The 21,196-nt window shown below is 41.7% G+C and overlaps 1 protein-coding gene across 1 annotated transcript in view; it reads left to right on the forward strand.

The window, feature by feature from the left end:
• sema6a (sema domain, transmembrane domain (TM), and cytoplasmic domain, (semaphorin) 6A) overlaps positions 1 to 21,196 on the forward strand; it is a 104,089-nt gene that overhangs the window by 73,037 nt on the left and 9,856 nt on the right. The window contains exons 11-18 of the mRNA XM_034872269.1: positions 2,072 to 2,227; positions 4,853 to 5,026; positions 6,729 to 6,869; positions 7,010 to 7,087; positions 11,236 to 11,294; positions 12,116 to 12,136; positions 12,349 to 12,369; positions 15,473 to 15,652. Coding sequence (XP_034728160.1) covers positions 2,072 to 2,227; positions 4,853 to 5,026; positions 6,729 to 6,869; positions 7,010 to 7,087; positions 11,236 to 11,294; positions 12,116 to 12,136; positions 12,349 to 12,369; positions 15,473 to 15,652 — 830 coding nt within the window. The remainder of the gene's footprint in view (positions 1 to 2,071; positions 2,228 to 4,852; positions 5,027 to 6,728; positions 6,870 to 7,009; positions 7,088 to 11,235; positions 11,295 to 12,115; positions 12,137 to 12,348; positions 12,370 to 15,472; positions 15,653 to 21,196) is intronic.

The following is a 21,196-nucleotide window of genomic DNA, read 5'->3' on the forward strand; positions in this document are numbered from 1 at the left end:
CACACACACACACACACACACACACACACACACACACACACACACACATTATGAATTGTTAATGTCACACAATTTTAGCTCACTTTGCGTCATTTTTCAATAAATCCCTACCAGTGCCTGAATTGGACCAAAAAAATGTGCCAGTAACCTGATTCAGCTATTGCATTACATGTTCAGTGCATGTGTCTTGGATATATTTATATTCATATGCATATCTTGTAGGGGTGACCCAGAATAGTTGACTATGGGACAATTCGATCTAAAGAGCTTGATGACTGCCACAGTTGAATCGTTGCAGTGTCTGAAAACTTGGTTATGAAACATATGATCATTCCATTCAGGCTATATAAGAGTGCTAAATGTCTGATTTTACATTGCAATTTTACCATAAAATATAGTTTGGTTTAAATATCAGCTAGAGACTGTATATAACTTGATATCAACCTATTAATAATACTGTTAATAACAATTAGAGTTAAGGGTACTGTGGACATGAATCAGAAGTGCAAGTAGTCAGTAACTGTGAGTACTGGCCCATTTCAGGTACAATTCCCTACTTTTTTCACTAAGGGATTACACATCCTATATGTCACATTGCGTCACAGCCACATACTACATGCACTTATACCACCTCTTTTCACAGTTGCACCATGTGAGTTGAGGTAACCCATTACCTCACCTCTCCCCCACATGCAGCTGAATCAAAGAAGGGCTTAGTATCAGCAAATGAAGCATGAGATCATTTTACAGATGGCTGGCTAATTCCACAAATGCACCAGCCTGATCAATCTCCCATCTTTTACTTGCTAATTAGCACGCTAAGAGCTGCTCTTCTATCCTCCAGAAAGAAAAAACTGATTTACTACAAAGATCTGGGCCTCGATAATTGTTGGTACCCTTGTGTGTGTGTGTGTGTGTGTGTGTGTGTGTGTGTGTGTGTGTCTGTGTGTGTCCTCCCATATGGCTGAGAAGGCGGTTCATCACCAAAAGAGAGCCTGTACTGTACTCTGTGCATTCATCTGTGTATATGTGTGACTTGCCTCAGTTAGCATTTAATTGCCTGTTTATGTTCAACAAGGTCAGACGCAAAGATGAGATATACCTGCTCTTTTTCTGCAGTGATTTATGTGATTGACTTCATTTCTCATCCGTTGGTGCATTCAGACCTTTTATCTGCAGGCAAACAGACGGAGAGTTGTAACAATGCTACCTAGGTCTGGCCCCGCAGCAGACTGTTCTTCCATGTGTTAGACTCTCGTATGAATCATTTACAGATTTTTGTATTTAAGACATGTCTGTTTCCGTTCTGTTCTCCATATGTCCGCTGACATAAATGTTGCTACAGCAAAGAAAATGTTATAGCACTGGCTGTTTACAAATGTGTAATGTTGCAGTGACAAATGGTTCTGCGAATGTTGTCCCTTAATTTAACAACATCAATTTGTGAGGTTAATTTAACATTAGCAGCAGCTGACTTGAACTCATCTGTTTAGGGGAATTTTGATATACTTTGTTTAAAGGGGGAGCACACCTTGAATAGTTAACGCACCAAACTTTCTCTTGAAGCATCAAGAATATACATTTCTCCTGAGTGCACACACATATATTTGAAAGTGTCAGATATTCAGTGGCCAGCTGGCTAATATTTCCAAGACCGGGTATGGATCATGTGGTGTGGCAGGGTATCAAAGACCATGCAGTAAAGGGGTTTTACAAGCACTCAGAAGTGAGATGCCTGCAAAGGGGATATGCTATCAAAAGCTGCTTCTCTTTTACAAGAAGCTCATCAATTCCCTGTAAAAGGATCAGAAAGATAGAATGTCTGAGTGCTTTACCCCAAGTCCAGAGAAAAGAAGACATGTTCTGTCCTCTGCTTTGACCAAAGCCTTTGGAAATGAGAGTTAATTAATTTAGGCTGCTCTCTCATTGATTTTAGGAAAGTAGAACTTTCTGTCTTCTATTGGAGTTCTGGTTTTGAAAAAATGCTCATTCCCTTAGACTCAATATAGAGTTCTATTTCCTCCTCATCCGTCCTTCTCATTGCCTTCTTCTTCCTCCTATCCATTTGCAGGCCTGGCACATGTGCCGGCACTCCATCCATGGAGAAGTACAAGGTATCCAATGAGTTCCCGGACGACATACTCAACTTCATCAAGATGCATCCTCTGATGGACGAGGCTGTTCCATCCATAGCCAACAGGCCCTGGTTCCTCAAGACCATGGTCCGGTAAGTATTACACACTCTAAAGACGGTGGTCATCTTCAGAGATCTTGAGCCTCTCTTTAGTCCAGGAAAATAATTACATGGAGTGCTGCTCTAAGAGTCAGGCTCATTAAAACATAGTGGTACTCCACCACAAACCAGCCACTGACCCATTTTCGCTGTAGAGGATACACTGATCTACCCTTTACTATTTCTCTCCCAGAGAGACCACGTAGGGATTTGATGAAGACCAAGCAAACAATTAGAATTCTCACTGATGTTTGTCTTTATGTAGTTGGTCATTTCATATGTATACACATATAAGCCCTTATTAAGAAAATTATTTCAGCTATGTTCAGTCTTTGGCACAAATTGCCTGTTTGAATTCTCTGGGGATATTTCAAAGAGAGGATACTGGAATAAATAAAAACAAATTTTCTTGGAGTTGGCTTTTCTTCTGAAATTCTGGAGTTGAGCCTATTTCCCAAAAGCAAGTGCACTGTGGCTGATGCTGTTTGATCATAAAGGTCTGTCTGGCTTCTAAACTACGGGGAGACATTTCAGCCAGCCTCTAGGGAAATACAAAAGAACACCGCCATTCTAAATGCAAGGCAAAACCAGCTGACAGAGCATTTGGTAAAAAGTAAAAAAATCTAGCTTTTAATTTGGAACTGGTTCTGAATTGCAGCTGCTCAAGATTTAAGGTTAGGAATGCTTGCCAGACCGTTGACAGGCCTCAGTGGTGGTAACATCACTTTAAAGATGAGCTACATAAAGAATTCTTCATAGGTTTTACGAATGATTTGCATCGTATCACTTCATGCTGCCACTTTCCTGAGGTCTGACCTACATACTGTGCTGGCTTAGTCAGAATACGAACAGCATTCATCAAGGTTATCCCTACAACTTCCATTAGTGCACTATATCATACAAACATATTGTGAATAGCACATTGTTTCTTCCGTTACATAATCAGCAATCAGACTTTTTCATTTGATTTGAAATGACACACAGGGAGCAGAGCCTTGCATTTTTGTCAGACGCAGTAGTTAAAAGCATTATGTAAGCTCAAAAAGCATCCTAAAGCTTTACAGGGTGGAAGAGGAGTGAGGTCTTTTACAGTATATGTCACAGTCTCAATGTATTGTAACACTATTCTTGAGCTGAAGTCAACTGAAAACAAAATCAGTGCTAGGGTTTAATTTCTTGTTACACCCTGGAGAGGACTACACAATATCCAGCAAAAGCTGCAAATTCAAAAAAAACTTTTCAGTCCCGAGACATGCTGTGCTGTGGGAGAGACCTCAGATGGCTAAACACAATCAATCTAATGAAGGGGGGGGGACTCTGAAGAACCCCTCTTGAGATTTGTATTATCCTGAATAGGAAAGAAGGTGAATATGTTAGTCGTTGAGATTGTATTATTTTGCTAAGATCAAATCCCATTGACACAGTCTCGGGAGCTTCTGTCATGCTTGAATAGGTTTAAACCACAATAAACCCTCAGTTTGCTATTATTTTTGATTGGATAAAACCAGTGACACAGAGCATTTTCAAGAGATATTTTAAGAAAACAGAAGGGGAGACGGGATAAGAGGATTGTCCTTGTTGTTTTAATGGGTTAATGGTATTTAGTTTGACATTCATCACATTCTAAATAAATTCGGGACCTTTTCACCCATTTTCACAAATAGAGAACAGTCAATAATCATCAATGAGAGTAAAAGTTGACCTCCTACATTTCCTGATAAGCTCTCATTTTTAATCTTTAATTACCATCACCTTCATTTACAAAATCATGAAAACAAGCTTTTGCATTACACTTACTGATTTGCAGATATGTACCTTTTTGATAACTTTAAGAGGTCCTTTGCCCTGAATCTACAAAGTAAATGAGAGATAAATACCATCACGTGATGCAATGAAATCAGATGCTAAAAGGAAGTAGCCTCAAGAGGTATTTCTTAAAACCTGTTCTCATCTGGTCACAAATAACACCCACAAGCACAATATGGCACCGATCTAAAACACACTGACTGGCAGGTGTCTAATTTTTTTAACTTGAATCAACTTGGTATGTTTTTTATTTTTATTTTTTATTATTCTTAGTAAATTAATGGGAATTGATTTTTGTCCACCTGCTGCTGAGCCAAACTGTATCATCAGCAGCTGTCAATCAGAAAAGAAAGTAGAGCTTGTAACTGTTGTCTGTTGCGTTTGTTAAGTTTCTCTTTTTAGAACGACCTGACGTGCCCTATGCCAATTTGATTGAGTTTCTAATGAAATAACAATCAAGTATTGAGATTATTAGGACCGTGTAACCTCCTGCTGTTCCTTATTCTCTTTAAGGCATCAGACAGTAATGATGGAAGTGATTGATTGATTGATTGATTATATAATTATTATTTGGGAAACTATGTACGCCTATTTTATGTTGTTTTTATTACTTTGTTTTTCTAGTTGCTCACATCTTTTTATGGATGCAATTTTTATTTTACACGTCATTGAATGAGGTTCATTTGAAAGAGCACGGTACTGGGATAGAGGTCATGGGTGTCCTTCATCACCATCTGATGCTTTTATGAAAGGCAAACTGACAATTGACTAATTGATTGATTGATTTATTTCACTTGGTGTTCCTTCCTCCAGGTATCGTTTGACGCACATTGTGGCGGACAATGAGGCGGGTCCCTATAAGAACCATACGGTGGTCTTCCTGGGATCTGAGAAAGGCATCATTGTCAAGTTCTTGGCCAATATGAACAGCGGTTTCCTCAATGATAGCCTTTTTCTGGAGGAGCTCAACGTCTACAACCCTGACAAGTATGTAGCACTATGTACAGTACACTTGTGCGTATGTGTGAGACACATGGCTAGAAATAGAGAAACACATGGATACAGTTGCTACAAACAAGGGAAAGTCAGTAATTGCATATTTGTGTGTTATAGAGAGAGCATGCGTGTGTGACTTTGTTTCCAACCATCTCCAGACTCAGTCAACCCACCAACCCACCAGCTCCATCAGTACCAATCAAATCCCCCAACCCAAGCTATGTAGTGAAGCCAGCATGCCAGATGGCTACTCTATCAGTTGAAATAGTTTGATCAGGTTACACTCTACCCAACCACAGCCACTAAATTAAAGATATTGACCCTCAGTCTCTGGATAATGTAGCTCTGTGGTTCCCAACCTCAGCAGAGCCCAGCTCCTCCAAAATGTTGGTTGATTAAAGAAACACACACACACACACACAAACACACACACACACACACACACACACACACACACACACACACACACACACACACACACTCACAGAGGTCTGTGTTTGTCTTCAGAGCCAGCCTGGAATCTCTTGCTAATACATTACACAGCTGTTGGTACATGTATGAATGTGAGCGTGTTCATGAGCGCGTTTGAGCTGGGTACGGTGGGGTAGTCAAGTTGAGCCTTGTTATGTATTTGGAGTAGAAGTGAATTAGGAAAAATTTGTCACGTTATGACCCTGCCAAAGCAAATATTTAGTTGTGGGGTAATAGACAAGGGGAAACGAATGGCAGCACAAACAGAGATGGAAGAAGCACAGCGGAGAGTGTGTTATTGTGTTAGACAGCTGAGAAGAAGAAGGGAAGGAGAGCTAGGACTTGACAGGAGGGCTTTCAAGGTTACCCCTGTTTGTTATCCAACATGATGCGGCCATGTGATGAGCTGTATGGAGGCTATAAAGGGCAGGCCCTGCCTGCTCTCTTCTCCCGTCGCTGTGTCTTCTTCTTGCCTCCTCCCTGTAGTTTCACTTCTCTGTGTCTTTGGCTGGAGCTGAGCATTCGTCGGCTGTTGGCCATCTGGCTTTAGTCGCATACAGTAAGTGACTTTGTCCACGTCTGCTTCCCTGCCTGCCTGGCCCGATTTTCGTGCATTACCCAGTGTAGATGGACTCTAAGCCCTAATTGAGAGCGTTAATGCGGGACCAGAGCAGTGCAAAGAGGAGATTAAATCCAGAGAGCTGGATGGCAGGATGGAGAGGGGAATACATGGAGAGAAGGGACAGAAAGCTGGACACGCCCAGAGGGATTAAAGTGAGTGCTCCTAGGGGGCGAGTGGACAAAGAAAACAAGGAGGGATGGAGGAATGGAAGACTGGTGGAGTAGGGTGGGAGGAAGGGGTTATGTTAGTGGGTTTACAGTTAAGTGTAGTGTTGTTGCTGACTGCTCACAGTGCCCATCTGGCTGTTTATCTGTTGTATCTGTATCATCCCTTTCTTTATCAGTCTTTATCGCCCACTCTGTTGCTGACCCCGTGTTTTCGAGTCCAGCATTATCTCTGTTCTCCCTGACCTTGCAGTTTGTCTCTCCGCCACATCTTAATCTTCCTCCTTTTCTTCTTGAACTGTTTAATCTGATTTTATGGAATTTTACATCTCACCTCACAAAACTTTTTTGTTCATGTTTTTGTCTCTTACTAGGCAGATAGTTGAAGGAACATCCGAATAATCCAGGTTGTATCCTTCTTTTCTCTCTCTTCTAGGTGCAGTATAGATGGTGTGGATGACAAGCGCATCATAGGCATGCATATAGACAGCAAAAGTCACGCTTTGTGGGTTGCTTTTTCCTCCTGTGTGGTTAAAGTGCCGCTGTCTCGCTGTGAAAGACATGGAAGATGCAAGAAGTAAGTTTGATGCAGACAAAATCACCATACATACACAAACTTCCAAATTGTTTTGACAACACTATTCCAGTTTACAAAATGATGAGGGGCTGATGGTGTGTGTGTGTGTGTGTGTGTGTGTGTGTGTGTGTCATATCCAGGTTTTGTATAGCCGCCAGAGACCCATACTGTGGTTGGGTGTCAGAAGGAGCCTGCAAACAGGTGGTTGGCAACACCAAGTAAGTAACATGTTGGTTGACGCAATCACTATACAGGCTTTTTTCACGGAGAGAGACATTTTGACATAGTCACAGTGCAAAAAGCACATGCTTATTAGAATGATGGCTGTCTAATATCCAGGAACCTCCAGTGATTCTATTTGAGGACATTAAGGATTTCATCAACATAAAACCTCAGTAAAATCATTGCAATTAAGTCTAGTTTACATTATGTCGCTTCTAAAGTCAATGTTCATCCCTTAATCGTCATTAATGGTAGAATATCTTACAGTTACAATACAGTTAAACTTTGTGTTACTGGCATATGTACAGCTGACGTAAGTAGAAGTAATTAATGATGTTGGGGATTTTAAAAAGCCTGAGACACTTGTGTTTTCTTGCAACTTTTTATAAACCGTGTCCCAGCCTCTCTGTCATGCCTGGTGGCATTCCTTTCAAGATTTGTCATGTCCGTGATCTCTCTAATTTTATGGTGTCTTAAGTACAATTTCCTGCAGTTGACAGGGCCATTGGAAGGATGAATGGAAGGAAAGTGTTGTTTGCCCCAGGCTCGGGGTTGGGTACGCAGGGTTGGGGAAAGCTCGATGGTCGCAGTAACTATAATTTGTGGCTGTTGTTATGACACAGAACGAGATTATGCTTTCTGAACAAACAGCATATGGAGTTTTGTGGTGGGAAAAACATTTTACAGATGAAGTCATAAGAAAGGACCAGTGCTCTGGTGGCTATTTGACATTGAATGAATTTGATCCCCTTGCTGCAAAATGATTGGTCTGGCACGCCAATACACCAAAGGCACACATACCCACAAGTACACACAAATCTTGTCCTTGAAAAAGAAAAAACACACAGAGAACTATCCTATTATTATTCTGTAAAGCGGCAGTGAACCACTCTGATTGAGTTTCCACTTTGGAGCTGAAACCGACACAGAGGCATTAAAAGGGCAGATGACCTCCCTCCTTTACTGTACAATATTTCTAAGTGAGAGGGGGGGGGGGGATTAGGGGCCGGTAGGATCTGTTGGTCCGTGGTGAGCTATTCAAAGCATTTGCCAGGCTGGACAGAAGGAGGGATGAAACGAGGGTGGGGGGAGTCAGGGGCCTTTTGGTGTTAAATAACAATGTTAGCTCTTACAAACAGGTCCCTGCAGGGAAGACTTCTCTTTTAGTCTCCCTTTCCTACTTTTTCTTTTCCTTATAAGATTAAAAAGACGGTTACTGCAGATCTTTTCTTGTCTGTTTGTCTACCTGTCTACCTAACCAGCAACCTATCTATCTTCTTACTTGCACATCACTGTCTGCCTATCTCTTTTTAGCCATCTTTCTTTTTCTATCTTTCCTTTGACATAGTCTTTCTCTCTTCAACGCCTACCCTCCTTTCTTCTTCCATCTGTCCTCAACACAAGAGTGCCAGCATTCCCATGTGGACTTATGCTTCTCATACCTGCTGGGCATAAACAGCTTGTTATCTGGACTCCTGCTCGATGGTCCCCAGTGTGCCCCTCTTTATGCACATTATTGCAAATGATTCTGTATGGTTGACATTATGTAAACTAGGTACATACGTGTTTCACTGCCAACAGATCTGAATATTAATAATCATTAGGGGATTATTTAAGTCATTGCCGCAGCCACCAGCCCTGACTCTTGTCTAGATCAGGGGTGGGATCTTACACTGGTTAAATTTGCACAAATATTTACTGAAACCTTGATCAATAAAGTCTGGGTTTACTGTAAGTTCTTCTTTGTAAATTGAAATGAATAGGTGAGTTTGAGGAAGCAATATGCCCACATTTGTGTCACATTTGATACAAGAAAAGATAAAATGTGGCCATAGGCTGCCTCCAGTTATGTACAGTGCAGTTTGAATCACATTTAAATATGCATCAAGCTGTTGCAATTGGATCTTAACCCTCAGCTGAACCGTCTGTAGTGTCACGTTCAAACACATTGCACTTATGTTGCTATAATAATTTAGCCCTATGGGACTTAAACCCTATAACTGAGGGCTCATACAATACCATTCACTTTTATGTTTGCCAAGAACATGTACGGCCCAGACACCCAGACACTAGATCTGTAGTGTGACTATTCATTGTTAATTCATCTCGAGACGAATGGGATTTAAAACCTTGTAATCTATATCTCAACACAATTTCACCATAGTCTGTAATGTTATTATCAACCATGGAAACCATGATCACAAGGTTGCCAGTGTTTTGGTTTTCTCAAATAGGCCGAACAACATTTCATGGTTGAGTGGTACGGGGCGGTGAAGTCTGCGAGGAAATTCCGGCAGATACCAGGACTGCTTGGATGGCATTTGCGCTCAGACAGGTTTAATTGTGCAACTCTGCGTCTGCTTTGTGATTATGACTGTGTGTGATAAGCAAATCAGATAAGCAGATTAAATGTACCCCCAGATATGAAAAGAGGATGCCACTGTTGTTATTTGTGTGGCTGTGAATATGGTTGCTTTTGAAGGGAAGTTAGTTATCAAAAGGGCAAAACGAATCATCTCCGTCTTAATTAAGGTTCTGTGAAACCCGAGGAAAAGGTGAATAGTCAATGAATGCATTACATTTTTCAATAATGTCAAACACATAGATATGTTCAAAAATGGAGTGTTTTAGACATTGTTTCTGATTTCAGAATGGAACAGCAGAAATTCAGTTGTATTTTCCTCCTGCAAATCTCCTGTCCTTGTTGTCAGGTTCATGCTTTTGATTCTGGGGATAAGGGGTGGGCGATGCTGCTTTGGAAAAATTATTCTTCTTCATGCTATAATTGTGACCAGTGGAGGGTGAGGAAGTTGAGAGGCGGGCGGATAGGCAGGAGGAGGAGGACTAGCAAGGTGGGGAGCTGAGGAGAACTGTGAAAAGCTATCATGTGTGACTGTGATCCTGGTTGACAGTTGGTCCGCTCTGTTTCACAGATCTCCTTACTGCCTGCTTGGTGGTCTTTCAGAAAGAAAACGGGTCTCTGTACAGATTGCATCAGAAAATAACATCTCAAACTCTCTCAGCCCCCTCTTTCTCACCCTCTCCCTCTGTGTCATATGATGGCCCTCAAGCATGGTTACCCCTCACTGCCCTGGTCTTTGCCCATGTGATTGGGACTAAAGCCTCATGTCTCTACAGGACATAGATGATGCCAGAAACTTAGGAGAAAATAATTATATTATTATATATTTCTTAAAGTTCTCATAAAAAATGGTTTCAGTTTTTTGTACACAACATTTTGGGATATCTGCTTATTTGCGTTCTTGTCAAAGTTGATACTACTATCTTATCTATACAGTACGTGTAGCTGCAGCCAGCAGCAGGTTAATTTAACTAAACATAAAGACTGGAAACATAATGAAACAGCTAGTCTGGCTCTGTCCAACAGTAACAACATCTGCCTAACAGGACCTCTAAAGCTCACTAATTAATATGTTTATTTTTTACGGGGCCTGTCTATTTTTTGGCCAGGCCCAGTCATTTTCTGGAGTCTCCGCTGGTTGCCTGGCAACTGCTCAGAAGTCCAGCATATGACCCTCTTAAAACAATACGTTTTTACACTTCAATTTTGGTACAAGTTAAACACAGAAATTACTGTATACCTTGTTAATTTGTGCTCTTTAGAAGTGCTGATAAGTGGATTTTTGGTCACCTTGTTTCCAGTCTTGGTGCTAAGCCATGCTAACCAGTTGCTGGCAGTAGCTTCATATTTATCATACTGACATGAGAACTGTAACTTCTAATTCTCAGCAAGAACGCAACAAAGCATGTCCTCAAAAATGTCAAACCATTCCTTTAAAGCTATACAGCATAGGAGGAAGTTTGTATTACAGTCAAATACAACATTACTCTATTTATATCAACACTTCTGGCAATGAATCTTCTGCCAGCTATGGATTTACAAGCCTGCCAGCATTCCTCATAACCACTGATTTTAGGCCTTCAGGGCACCTGCTAGGTGTTCTTTGATTTTGTTCCAGTATAGGGCTCTCTGCAGCCTACACTGTGTGCAAGCATAGGGCACGCTGTGCTTGGTGTTTTTGTAGTAAGCTTTCCTATAGCTTTGTTACTTTGTTAGGTGTGGTGAGCCTGCATGGCCTGGCCCACTTTCCACCGCTGACCATGATGTCTCTGTTCCCCACAGATCAGCCTTTGAGCAGGACGTGGAGCATGGTAACACAGATGGCCTGGGAGACTGCCAAAGTAAGCAGGCCCTCTTCACTCTTATCTTTCCTCCTCTATTCCATACCCCCCTCCACCCACTACCATTCCTCTCTTCTCTGTTGACTCAGTCTCCCTCTTCTCTCAGCCCTCCGTTTCCTTCTTCGCTGCTGTCACCTTTTTCTCCCCCGTCTGTTCTGCCCTCACAATCCTCTCTTTCAGCCTCTTCCATCCATCTGTCCCATTCAACTCTCATCCTCTTCTGTCCTCCCCCCACTGTTTCTCTGGTCCCCTGGTCAATAAAGTGTTGTGTCCACTTGGGCAAAGACTGGGTTCCTTCTTGCCATTGCAACAAAAACTCAACATAATCATTCACAATCATGACTGTTGTCATGTGATCAAGTCAAATCCCTTCCTTGTGTCAAAGATTTGACTTCAACAGTCATAGGGCTCATCTTGAAACACAGAACAAGTCAGCCCAGAAGGTCTTGAAAGGCCTCTTTTACCCTATATGGATGAATTTGAATTTTAGATTTATCATATGTAATACTTGATATTATACTGAGCTGCTCAGAAAGAAACCTCAAAACCATTTGACCTCAAATCACTCATCTTAGTCCATTTCATTTATATTCCGACTGTTTACTTTAGAGTAAATGTTTGAGTAAATTTCATCAGTATGTGTTGTGAAGGGTTGCCATAGCGTAAAACCTTCATTAGCTATAGTAGCTATAGATCACGTCTGATTCACAGTCGATTCTGAATTACTTCAAAAGTCATGGCTTTTGATCATGTTAAAGCATAAGCTCTTTTTACTGCAAGCAATAACATGTTTCCCCTAATTTCTTTTCTTCTTCTTCCAGACACTTTTGTGGCGCTGAATGGTAAGTATCGCACATATACTGTAGAGGCAATCAAATAAAAGACAGCCACTGCATTTCATCTCCCTTCACTCTTTAACTTCAGACACACCTCTTCATCTATTTAATCAATCATCCCCTCTCAACGAAATGAAAACTCCTCCCACATGTGTAAAGAGAGGTTATTAATGACTCATGGTTTTAACTGAATTCGTTTCGCTCCTTCTTTTTGGTAGACATTCCCTCCAGTTACAAAGGTAATGAAACATTAAAGCTTGGTCGGTCAATTTTACTTCTCAGTGTTTCCCCTCATCCAGCTCCTTTATTGTTTAGAATAAAAGAAAATAGAATTAGAAATCAGACGAGACATATAGAATTAAAATTCTTTAATGCTGGTTCTATTAATTCTATCAACCCTCCTCTCCCTCCTTGTTCTGCCCATTCCTCTTCATCCCCTGTGCAATATCATCGATTAGCCCTGACCTTTGCTTCGCTAATTGGATGGATCTGGTTGTTGGTGGTTGATGGTGAAAAAAGGCCTCAGTGTGCACATTTAGCAGGAGATGTGTGAACAGAGGGGAAGAAAGAGAGAGATTAAACGGGCCTGTTTAGAGTCAGGAAAGATCAGATATGTTTCTGCCAACTGCCACCAGCATGTGCATTTGGCATAGACTCTCTGCTGAAAATGGCTCATGTAAACATGCATACACATTTTTGGTGCTGGCCTTTACTCGCAAATACTCTCCTAATCACGATAACAATCTCCTAATCACAATATCACAGGACAAAACACATACAGATGAACACAGGGTAAGAAATACATACGCACATATCACATTGATAACATTTTTTTTTTATCACTCAAGTCTTTTTAAAGAATGATAAACAGATGTCACTCTTGTCCATGGCACACACATCCACCTTGTTTTTATCTAAAGAGAGAGGGCAATACTTTGGTTTTCAGTAAATTTCCCTCTTTCTCTCTCTTTCTCTCTCTCTCTCTCTCTCACACACGCACACACACACAAACCGATACCTCGCAGCTGCCAGATCAAAACAGTCAGATCCATACAGAATGACAAGAATAGATATTTTGAAGTTCTTCCAGAGAGCCTTGCGCTCTCTCTCACCCCCCTGTGGCTGTACCCCCACTGTGATTCCCCCTCCTTTTGGAGATCCAGGGTCAGAAAAAAAGCCATCCGTGTTGGTGTGCACCCCTGTAGTGCTGAATATGCTCCCACATGCTTGGCTGTGTGTTTTCAGGCACATACACAAACACACACAGAGAACATACAGTTTACAACCCCACAAACAAAGTCTCAGCCATTGCCCCAGCTTCTCTGTCTATCTGTTGGTGGTTGATATGGATTTGAAGATAAATAAATGCCCCCTCTTCATTCCCCTCCTTTCTACTTCAGACTAGACATTCTCGCCTCTTTTTTAATCAGTAGAAAGAGAGGGTTGTGCATCCGTCGGCAGTTTAGGGCTTTTTTTCTCCCCTGATCCGTTGAGGAGCTCTGAGGCTCCGAGCTCTCTCTCTATGTGTGTCATCTGCCTGAATTGCGCTTCCCCTGGCGGTGGGGGAATGAATTATAAAATAGGCCTGTCACACTAATCTCTCAGCCTTGGGCCAATAGTTAAATAAATCATTTTAATGATTGCCACGCCACACGGAGGAGGAGGCTCTGGGTGGTGTTGTGTGTGGGTGTCTGTTGCGCATAGTCTACCACCAGCAGCATCTACGTAGAATCAACCAGAAATGCCTTCCCCTCTTGAAACACAAGCATAAACACATATTGAAAATGCACTCCCACATCTACAAACACACACACACACACACACACACTGCTGTCACCTCCTTCATGGAGAGAGCGTGTTAAAATAGGAGTTTGAGCTCTACAGAGGCTGTTGATGAGTGTTGTCACTTTTCATCTTGGGTGGATTTTCTTTAAGATATGATTTAAATACATTATGTTTAATATAGTATGTAGCTTGTGAAAAATTGTGTTGGGTGGCTGTAAGTGTTAGCATGTAGGATGGTAATGCGATTAGCATGGTTCAAAAATAAACAGTCAAACAAAGCTTAAAAAAAGAAAAAGGGGACTGGTGGATGCAGACAAACACACTTTGTTTGGGAGACGTGCAGTGATAGCTCAGTAGCAGAAAGCTATAATCCATCATCCACAGATGAATGGCTACATTATTGTGATTGTCACCATAAGGTGTTAAAGCAGTTACATTTCCACAGAGAGACATCCTGCGTTTGCTATTCTTGTTATAGTCTCATTATCAGTGCAACATGCTGGCTGTGTTATGATACCCTCTTCAACTATTGGCCAGTAGTTCATTTAGCCATTAAGGAATTTCATTACAGGGAGGAGTCAAATCAGAGAAAATTCATTAGCTGTTAATGACACATTTCTAATGATTGATCTTGCCATGCTGCTAAAGGCTTTGCTAAAAGAAGATAACCGGCTGTGCGGATATGAAACATTTGGGAGATCTTTGGTTTAAAACTGTAAATGGAGTAAATGGGAAATGGGAAATAAGAGGATAAGACAGAAGTGGATGGGTTATTAGGATATGAGAGGAGTAGACAAAAAAGAAAAGGAGGGATGAGAGAGGAGTATAGAAGAAACAAATTGGGGATTACAGTACGTCATTTTTGTGATTATAATCCTGCCATTTTTTTACAAGCACATTTCCCAGAGCCTAACTTGTAGTCCGAAACACAAAGATATTCAGTTAAATGTACATTAAAGCGTACATTAAAGCAAATTGAACATTTCTACAAAATTGATTGTAAAGTTAGATTCAAATTAACAGAAAGCTTAAAAAAAGAAAGTGGGGAAGAGCATAAACAGAGTTAGAAGTGCTTTGCAGTTGAAGAAAAGTTATAGGCAGAGTTCTCAACAGAATCAATGGAAAGAAAGTTTGTCTCTTGTCCTTCATATCAAAGGTATGCACCCTATGGTGAATGTGGAGCAATGCCATTGTACTCTGCTCTGCTCTGACAGGCCCAACGGAGCTTTGACATGTCAGTCAGAACAGGAGGGTAGAGAGTGAGGAAGGCAGAGAGAGGTAGAGAGTGACAGAAAAAAATACGGAACATGTCTATCCTGGGAAACACACACACACACACACATACACACATACATTTGCTAATGAGTTGCCCAGGGTCACCAGGGAGAAACTCTTCCTTGCCGCACACAGCCTAGCAGCTGTCCTTGTGTGTGTGTGTGTGTGTGTGTGTGTGTGTGTTTCTTTGTATGTGTGTACCCCTGCTGGCCTGTGCTCACATGCACTGTAGCCTGTCCCTGTCTGCCTCGAGCGTTGGCTAACCTGTGTTGTGTCCGGCAGGCCACCATCACCGCCACCATCACCACACCCTCTCACTCCCCACCTCGGCCCTACCCGAGGCCGCCGAGGGCCCCCTGGGGCGGGGCCGCATGGTGGAGCGGAAGGACCCCCCCATGAGCTCAGACAAAGGGGAGGACCCCTATGTAGCCGTGCCCTCTCAGACTCAGCCTGAAGTCAATGGTAAGCCTTGGAACAGTCAGCAGTCAATTTGGTCCATTGTCACCTGTGGCAAGGGAGAGGAGGGAGGGAGGGAGGGAGGTTGGGGTTTGTGTAATTGAGATTTACAGCTGCCTGGCTGCTTCCAGCTGACAAAACGTAGAGACAGTGGATCACTTTCTCTTTAGGGGACAAATTGCCTCACATTGTGCACGTAAACCCCCCCCAGAAACCTAGGCAAACACACCTACTCGTTAAATACATATGCAAACACATACACATGCCGAGATCATTACACACACGTGCGCACACGCAAACACTCACACGCACACTCTGTAGGATGGATTTATTATCCATGGACTGTAGTGTCCCACAGGAGATGTAATATCCAGACCATTACACTCTAAAAAGGAAAATGGCGATGTATTTATTTCCTGGAGACGATGGCCCGGGCCCCGGCTCTGTCATGCTTTGCGACACAGTGACATGACATTGAACGCCCTTTTCTCCTGTGTTAACAACCTGCCTAATGCTGTACCGCCTCAAGGACGGCTCGCTTGCTGGATAAATGAGACAGAGATAAAAGGAGAGAAAGGAAGGAGACGAGTAGGACGACACACATCATAGGGGGGAAGTAACAAAAGAAAATTCACTGTAGGCAGACACAGATGGACGTGTTACAGATCCCAATAAAACAACATGCAACATGTCCCTGCAGCATTAAATTACATAGTTCATGCTATTAGAGGCAGCGTCACCGTGGTCTTGAGGAGACATTGATTATTAATAATGGTGATTCACTTACAGTAGGGACTTTCTGTATGCGGACTGTACATAGAGACAGAGAAAAACAGCACTTAATGTCAATGAAGTGGTTTAAAAAATGTGTTGCAGTGTGTTTTTTTATAGTGACAACTAGCCTCCTTTTGTGCTGTTCATGTATTAACATTAGATTTGTCTCACACCGCCAAGCGCTCACACCGCCAAGTTTCATAAAAATATATATCCAGTGATCTTTGACAAAGATAGAGGTTCATTTGACATCACTTACCGCTGTTGTGAAAATATTTCCAAAGACTGTTCCAACCATCTGAATGTGAAAGCCATAAAAAAAGAGAAGACATATGTTCTTTCATCCAGATGGTTAGAGGAGTCTTAGAGGAGATGTTGGAAATACCTTCACAACAGCGTTAAGTGTTGACAAGTAAGATTGACGCGCATAATATATTACATGTTTGTCAGATGCACTTCCACCATCCGTGATGCGACTCACATGTTGTATTAATACATGAGAGCTAGCTAAATTCATACCGTCTCATCATTTCCAACACTGAAAGGAGGTGGTTCAAACTGTCACAGCACATCCTCCAGTATCACCTGTCTATGGAATGAACAGAGGCAGTGACTACAGTGACTGTCAGCTGGAAGCAGTAGGGCCCCAGTGGGTAGATCCAAGCACAATGGTGGCAGAGACTTCAGACAGCATGCCTACAGCCAGCATCACGCAACATGCTGTCGCTCCCTTGTTGCCTTTGCCTGAGCAGGTTTAATGTTACTTGAGCTTCACAGAGAATGGTGAGAAAAAGATAGACTTTGAAAATTAAACAAAAGAAAAGCTAAAAGCTTTCTTGCAATCATAAAAGATGCAGGGATCTTTTTTTTGTTTTGTTTGGTGGGCCCAATTAATTCCGGGGGGGCTGATAAAGGCAATCTAAGCTCAGGTAACTGCAACAGTGCTTCACATTTCAAAACAATGCGTCCTGCTGTTTTCTGTATGATCATTGTTATTATGATTTTTATAATACACCTTTGCAGCTTGTTTCAGTATTTATCAGTTCTATTTCAATTTCAGCTCAACAGCCTTTTCAATTTCCTTTTCTATATACATGTACGAGTCAGCTTGATGAGATTCGTTTGATTTTCTTCTGTTGGTTTCTTGTGAGCAGTTCTTGATATTTTGCATGGCTTGGTCTGATACTGCGTGTGTGTTTTTTTGCTATTTATATATTTGCCTTTTTCCTGCCTTTGATTGCTTTGATGGGATTAAGCACAGTTTTGCCTCCATGCAGCTTAATGCTTTTCAGCATGGCAAATTGAGCACCACAGTCAACAGTATTCATTTCCCGCTCCACCCATCCTGCCTCCTCTTCCTTCCTGTCGCTCTCAGTATTATTGGCTTCAGGTGTCAACTGTACTGTGAAAACTTCGTATTTTAAAGTGAAAATTGAATCGATATATGAGAAATGATTATGAAGTCAGAAACTAAGTAACTAAGTAAATTACTAATTCAAAAAAATTGTTGCTCAAGTAAAAATGCATTAGGTCATATACAAAGTCGTTTGGGAGCTTGTTTGTGATGTAAAATAAATTACAATAACTCCCCAACTTTTTCATTTGCAGTTTAGACATTGTGGAAACTTATCTGCTAATGAATATTACAGTGCCGCCAATATGTATTAGCCCGACACCACCAGAGTAATTATAAATGTTGCAAAGTGATGACAATTCACACACTGATGATATTTAGCACCCAACAGAATCATTAGCCGACATTCCAGTGGGACCATTGCAGTTGCCATGTGGCCGCTTGTGTTTTCACAGTACATTTGTACATTTGTCTGTCTGTCTGTCTGTCTAGGACTCATCTGTCTCTGTTATATTTTACTCCACCCCTGTCACCCTACCATACACCTCTCCCTTTGCTTCCCATAGCTTACCCTGGCCCCCGTAACCCCCAGCTCCACCACTTTCCACCATCTGCTGCCATTGTGATCAGTCTCCCTTCCACAGGACTTCTCATCTGACTGGGATGGCATGTTCCAAGGCTATACCTTACCTAGTGCAAATTAATTCCTGAAACCAGTTTAATGGAGCCTCCTCCCCCAACGCCCCTCCCCCCGTTTCTCTATGTCTCTCTTCCTCCTCCATCTCTGAACCTTCTCCTCCTCCTCCTCCTCCATCTCTCCCCTTGTAGTCTGTCTCTTTTCCAACTGGAGTCATATCTCTTCTGCTGTCTGCAGGAATGAATCCTTGCCCTGCATTCTACCTCTTTCTCTCTCTCTGTCAGGCTCAAATCCCCCCACCCCCTCTCCCCTTTTACATTCACCTTCCCCCAACCGACCTGTAGCCACCGCTGTGCCGTTCCAATTTATGGGTTCATTACAGCAGCTATCCACGTTAGAAAGAAAGGGGAGAGGTTGAAGAAAAGCGGTGTGGAGAGAGACAACAGGGGACGAGACATGGGAAATGAGGGAGGGGAGAAGGCGAGAGAGTAAAGGAACACATATGATAAGGATTTATTAAACATAACAGGACAATAATGTAGCAGTGAAGGTTATAAGGGAAAGAGGACAGAGATAGGAGCTGGACAAACTGGCTGAAAGGCTGAATTGAACAACAAGATGGCAGAAAGGGGACTAGGATAGGATACAAGATATAGTGAGATATTACATATTGCAGCTGAACAGAGTGAACAACAGTGTTTCTCTTTATCCCTTTCGATCATTTGTTTTTATACTGGGTCACAGTTTTAACCCTGAACAGATTATGTTATGCTATTATCTCGGTTGAAACTCTGTCTGGTGCAATCCTTTTCGGGAGATGTGTTAAGGCACTCTAAGAACTTAGTTAAGGAAAATGTGTGTCATGGTGAAAATGTAATTTGTGACTTGAAGCACCAGACAAGATTTTTTACTTTATTAACGATTAACCGAAACCATGATCTTTCCCTTACTTTAACCAAAAGTGTTTTGTTGCTCAGGTCTCAGGATGTGAAGCCTGCTCTCTAGTGTCAAGGTGCTGCACTCTGTCTGTCCACAATCCACCCCGGACACCCTCCAAGACTTGCATGTGGTATATATACTGAATGTAGCAGTTCTTACTCTAAATAAAACATTGCCTGTGAACATGTACTGCATGTTCAGGCAGCAATTACGTTTCTCACCACGACTAGGTGGGAGACATGGTTGTTTGGTGAGATGTTGTTTTTTTTACTCATCATAACTCACAGCAAGAGTATTCACAAGTGTCTATTGATGGAAGACAATGCAGTGTTTACATCTTGGAGAACAGAAATTTAAATCTGAGGAACCACTATATTTTTCAAACATCATGACATTTTAATATGTCTTAGCCATTAGACAAGAGCTTCTGTAGTTTATTGAGGGATACGATTTCTTTTAATACATTTTTCACGGTTATACCAACTAATAGATGAAAATTAGCTTTTGGCGCATTTACAGAGTGTAAACTCAAAATGTCAGTTGATGTGCATTGTCCCCGTCTGACAGTTGCTCTGCAAGGGTTATTTTCAACTGCAGGCAGCTCTCTGACACCTGTGTGCCAAGGTGAAGCTGGCATGATAGAGAGAAGGTATGACCCCGCTCACACAGGGAAGCAGCACTATTTTTGTTATGCCAAATAGTTGATAGTCTGAGCATTCAACTCACTTTCTGGAAAGCAACATTATTGGAGATGCCATGTCAATCTTGAATGGTAGCTGTATTATTGAGGGTGGGGGGGGACGACTTGGTTTCAAACTTCCTAACAATGCACAGTATGAACATTATTCACATAGTGAATTCTACCACCACTGCATTGACTAAATTCTTCTAAAATAGCTGATTTGTTAGTGTTGATCTTAGCTTTTCTGGCAAATTTGCAAACCCAGTTATGCCCATACTGTTGAAAAAAAGTTAACTTGTGTAGTTTAGAAGAGTCTATCCAACCACTGATGTATCTCCATTTTAGCTCTGCAAGCTAAACCAAAACAAACAAGTGCCAACTGGAACAAGAGAGCGCTTAGTAGCCATTTCTCTAAAACAGTCAGTACAGCTATCATAATATTACATTTCTGCTTTATTTCTTGTACCACTAGTGAGCATAAAAAGCCAGAAGAAGGATTTCTTGGTTGTTTGATATGGAGACTCCTCTATTTTCAAATCCCCCATCCTCGGAAGTAAGGTGGTAAGATTCAACGCTTTAGTTTAACGTGAACTCTGCTAACTGTCAGATGGTGCTTTTGGATGGTGACGTTTTCCAGGAGCCTATGAGGGCGACCTTATTGGGTCATTTAATGTTAGTATTTTATGTGCCCATGCAGTAGAATGATAGGACTTAGGTTAAAAGTTGGTGAGGTGGTCCTTTAAGGCATGTCTGCACCGTAGCAAAGTAACTTTTGAATTAAAAAATCCTACAACTCATATTCCTGTCATTGTAACACTTTCAATAAAATTTTAACAGCAGGATTTTTTTTTCCTATTGGCCAAAGATTGTGATAGGCCGTTGTGAGGCAGATTAATTATTTGCAGGTCATTGTGACTCATAATAGAAACAGTGCACTGGATGTTTTCCCGGCGTTACGCACCTCCCTGACTGACGTCAAGCTATAAGCCATAATTTCCCCCACTGATTAGCTTATTGTTGTCTCATGCTGCTTTTGTTTTTTTTACACACATTTACTGCTCACTTCGCCATATTAATGTGTTGGTTACGCTTTTCAGTAAGACCTCTTGCCACTGCTGGCTCATACAAAAGCTTTGCTTTGTCTTTTTGGCCATGTGAGAATGA

Source organism: Etheostoma cragini, chromosome 5 (genome assembly GCF_013103735.1).
Source record: "Etheostoma cragini isolate CJK2018 chromosome 5, CSU_Ecrag_1.0, whole genome shotgun sequence".
Lineage (NCBI taxonomy): Eukaryota > Metazoa > Chordata > Actinopteri > Perciformes > Percidae > Etheostoma > Etheostoma cragini.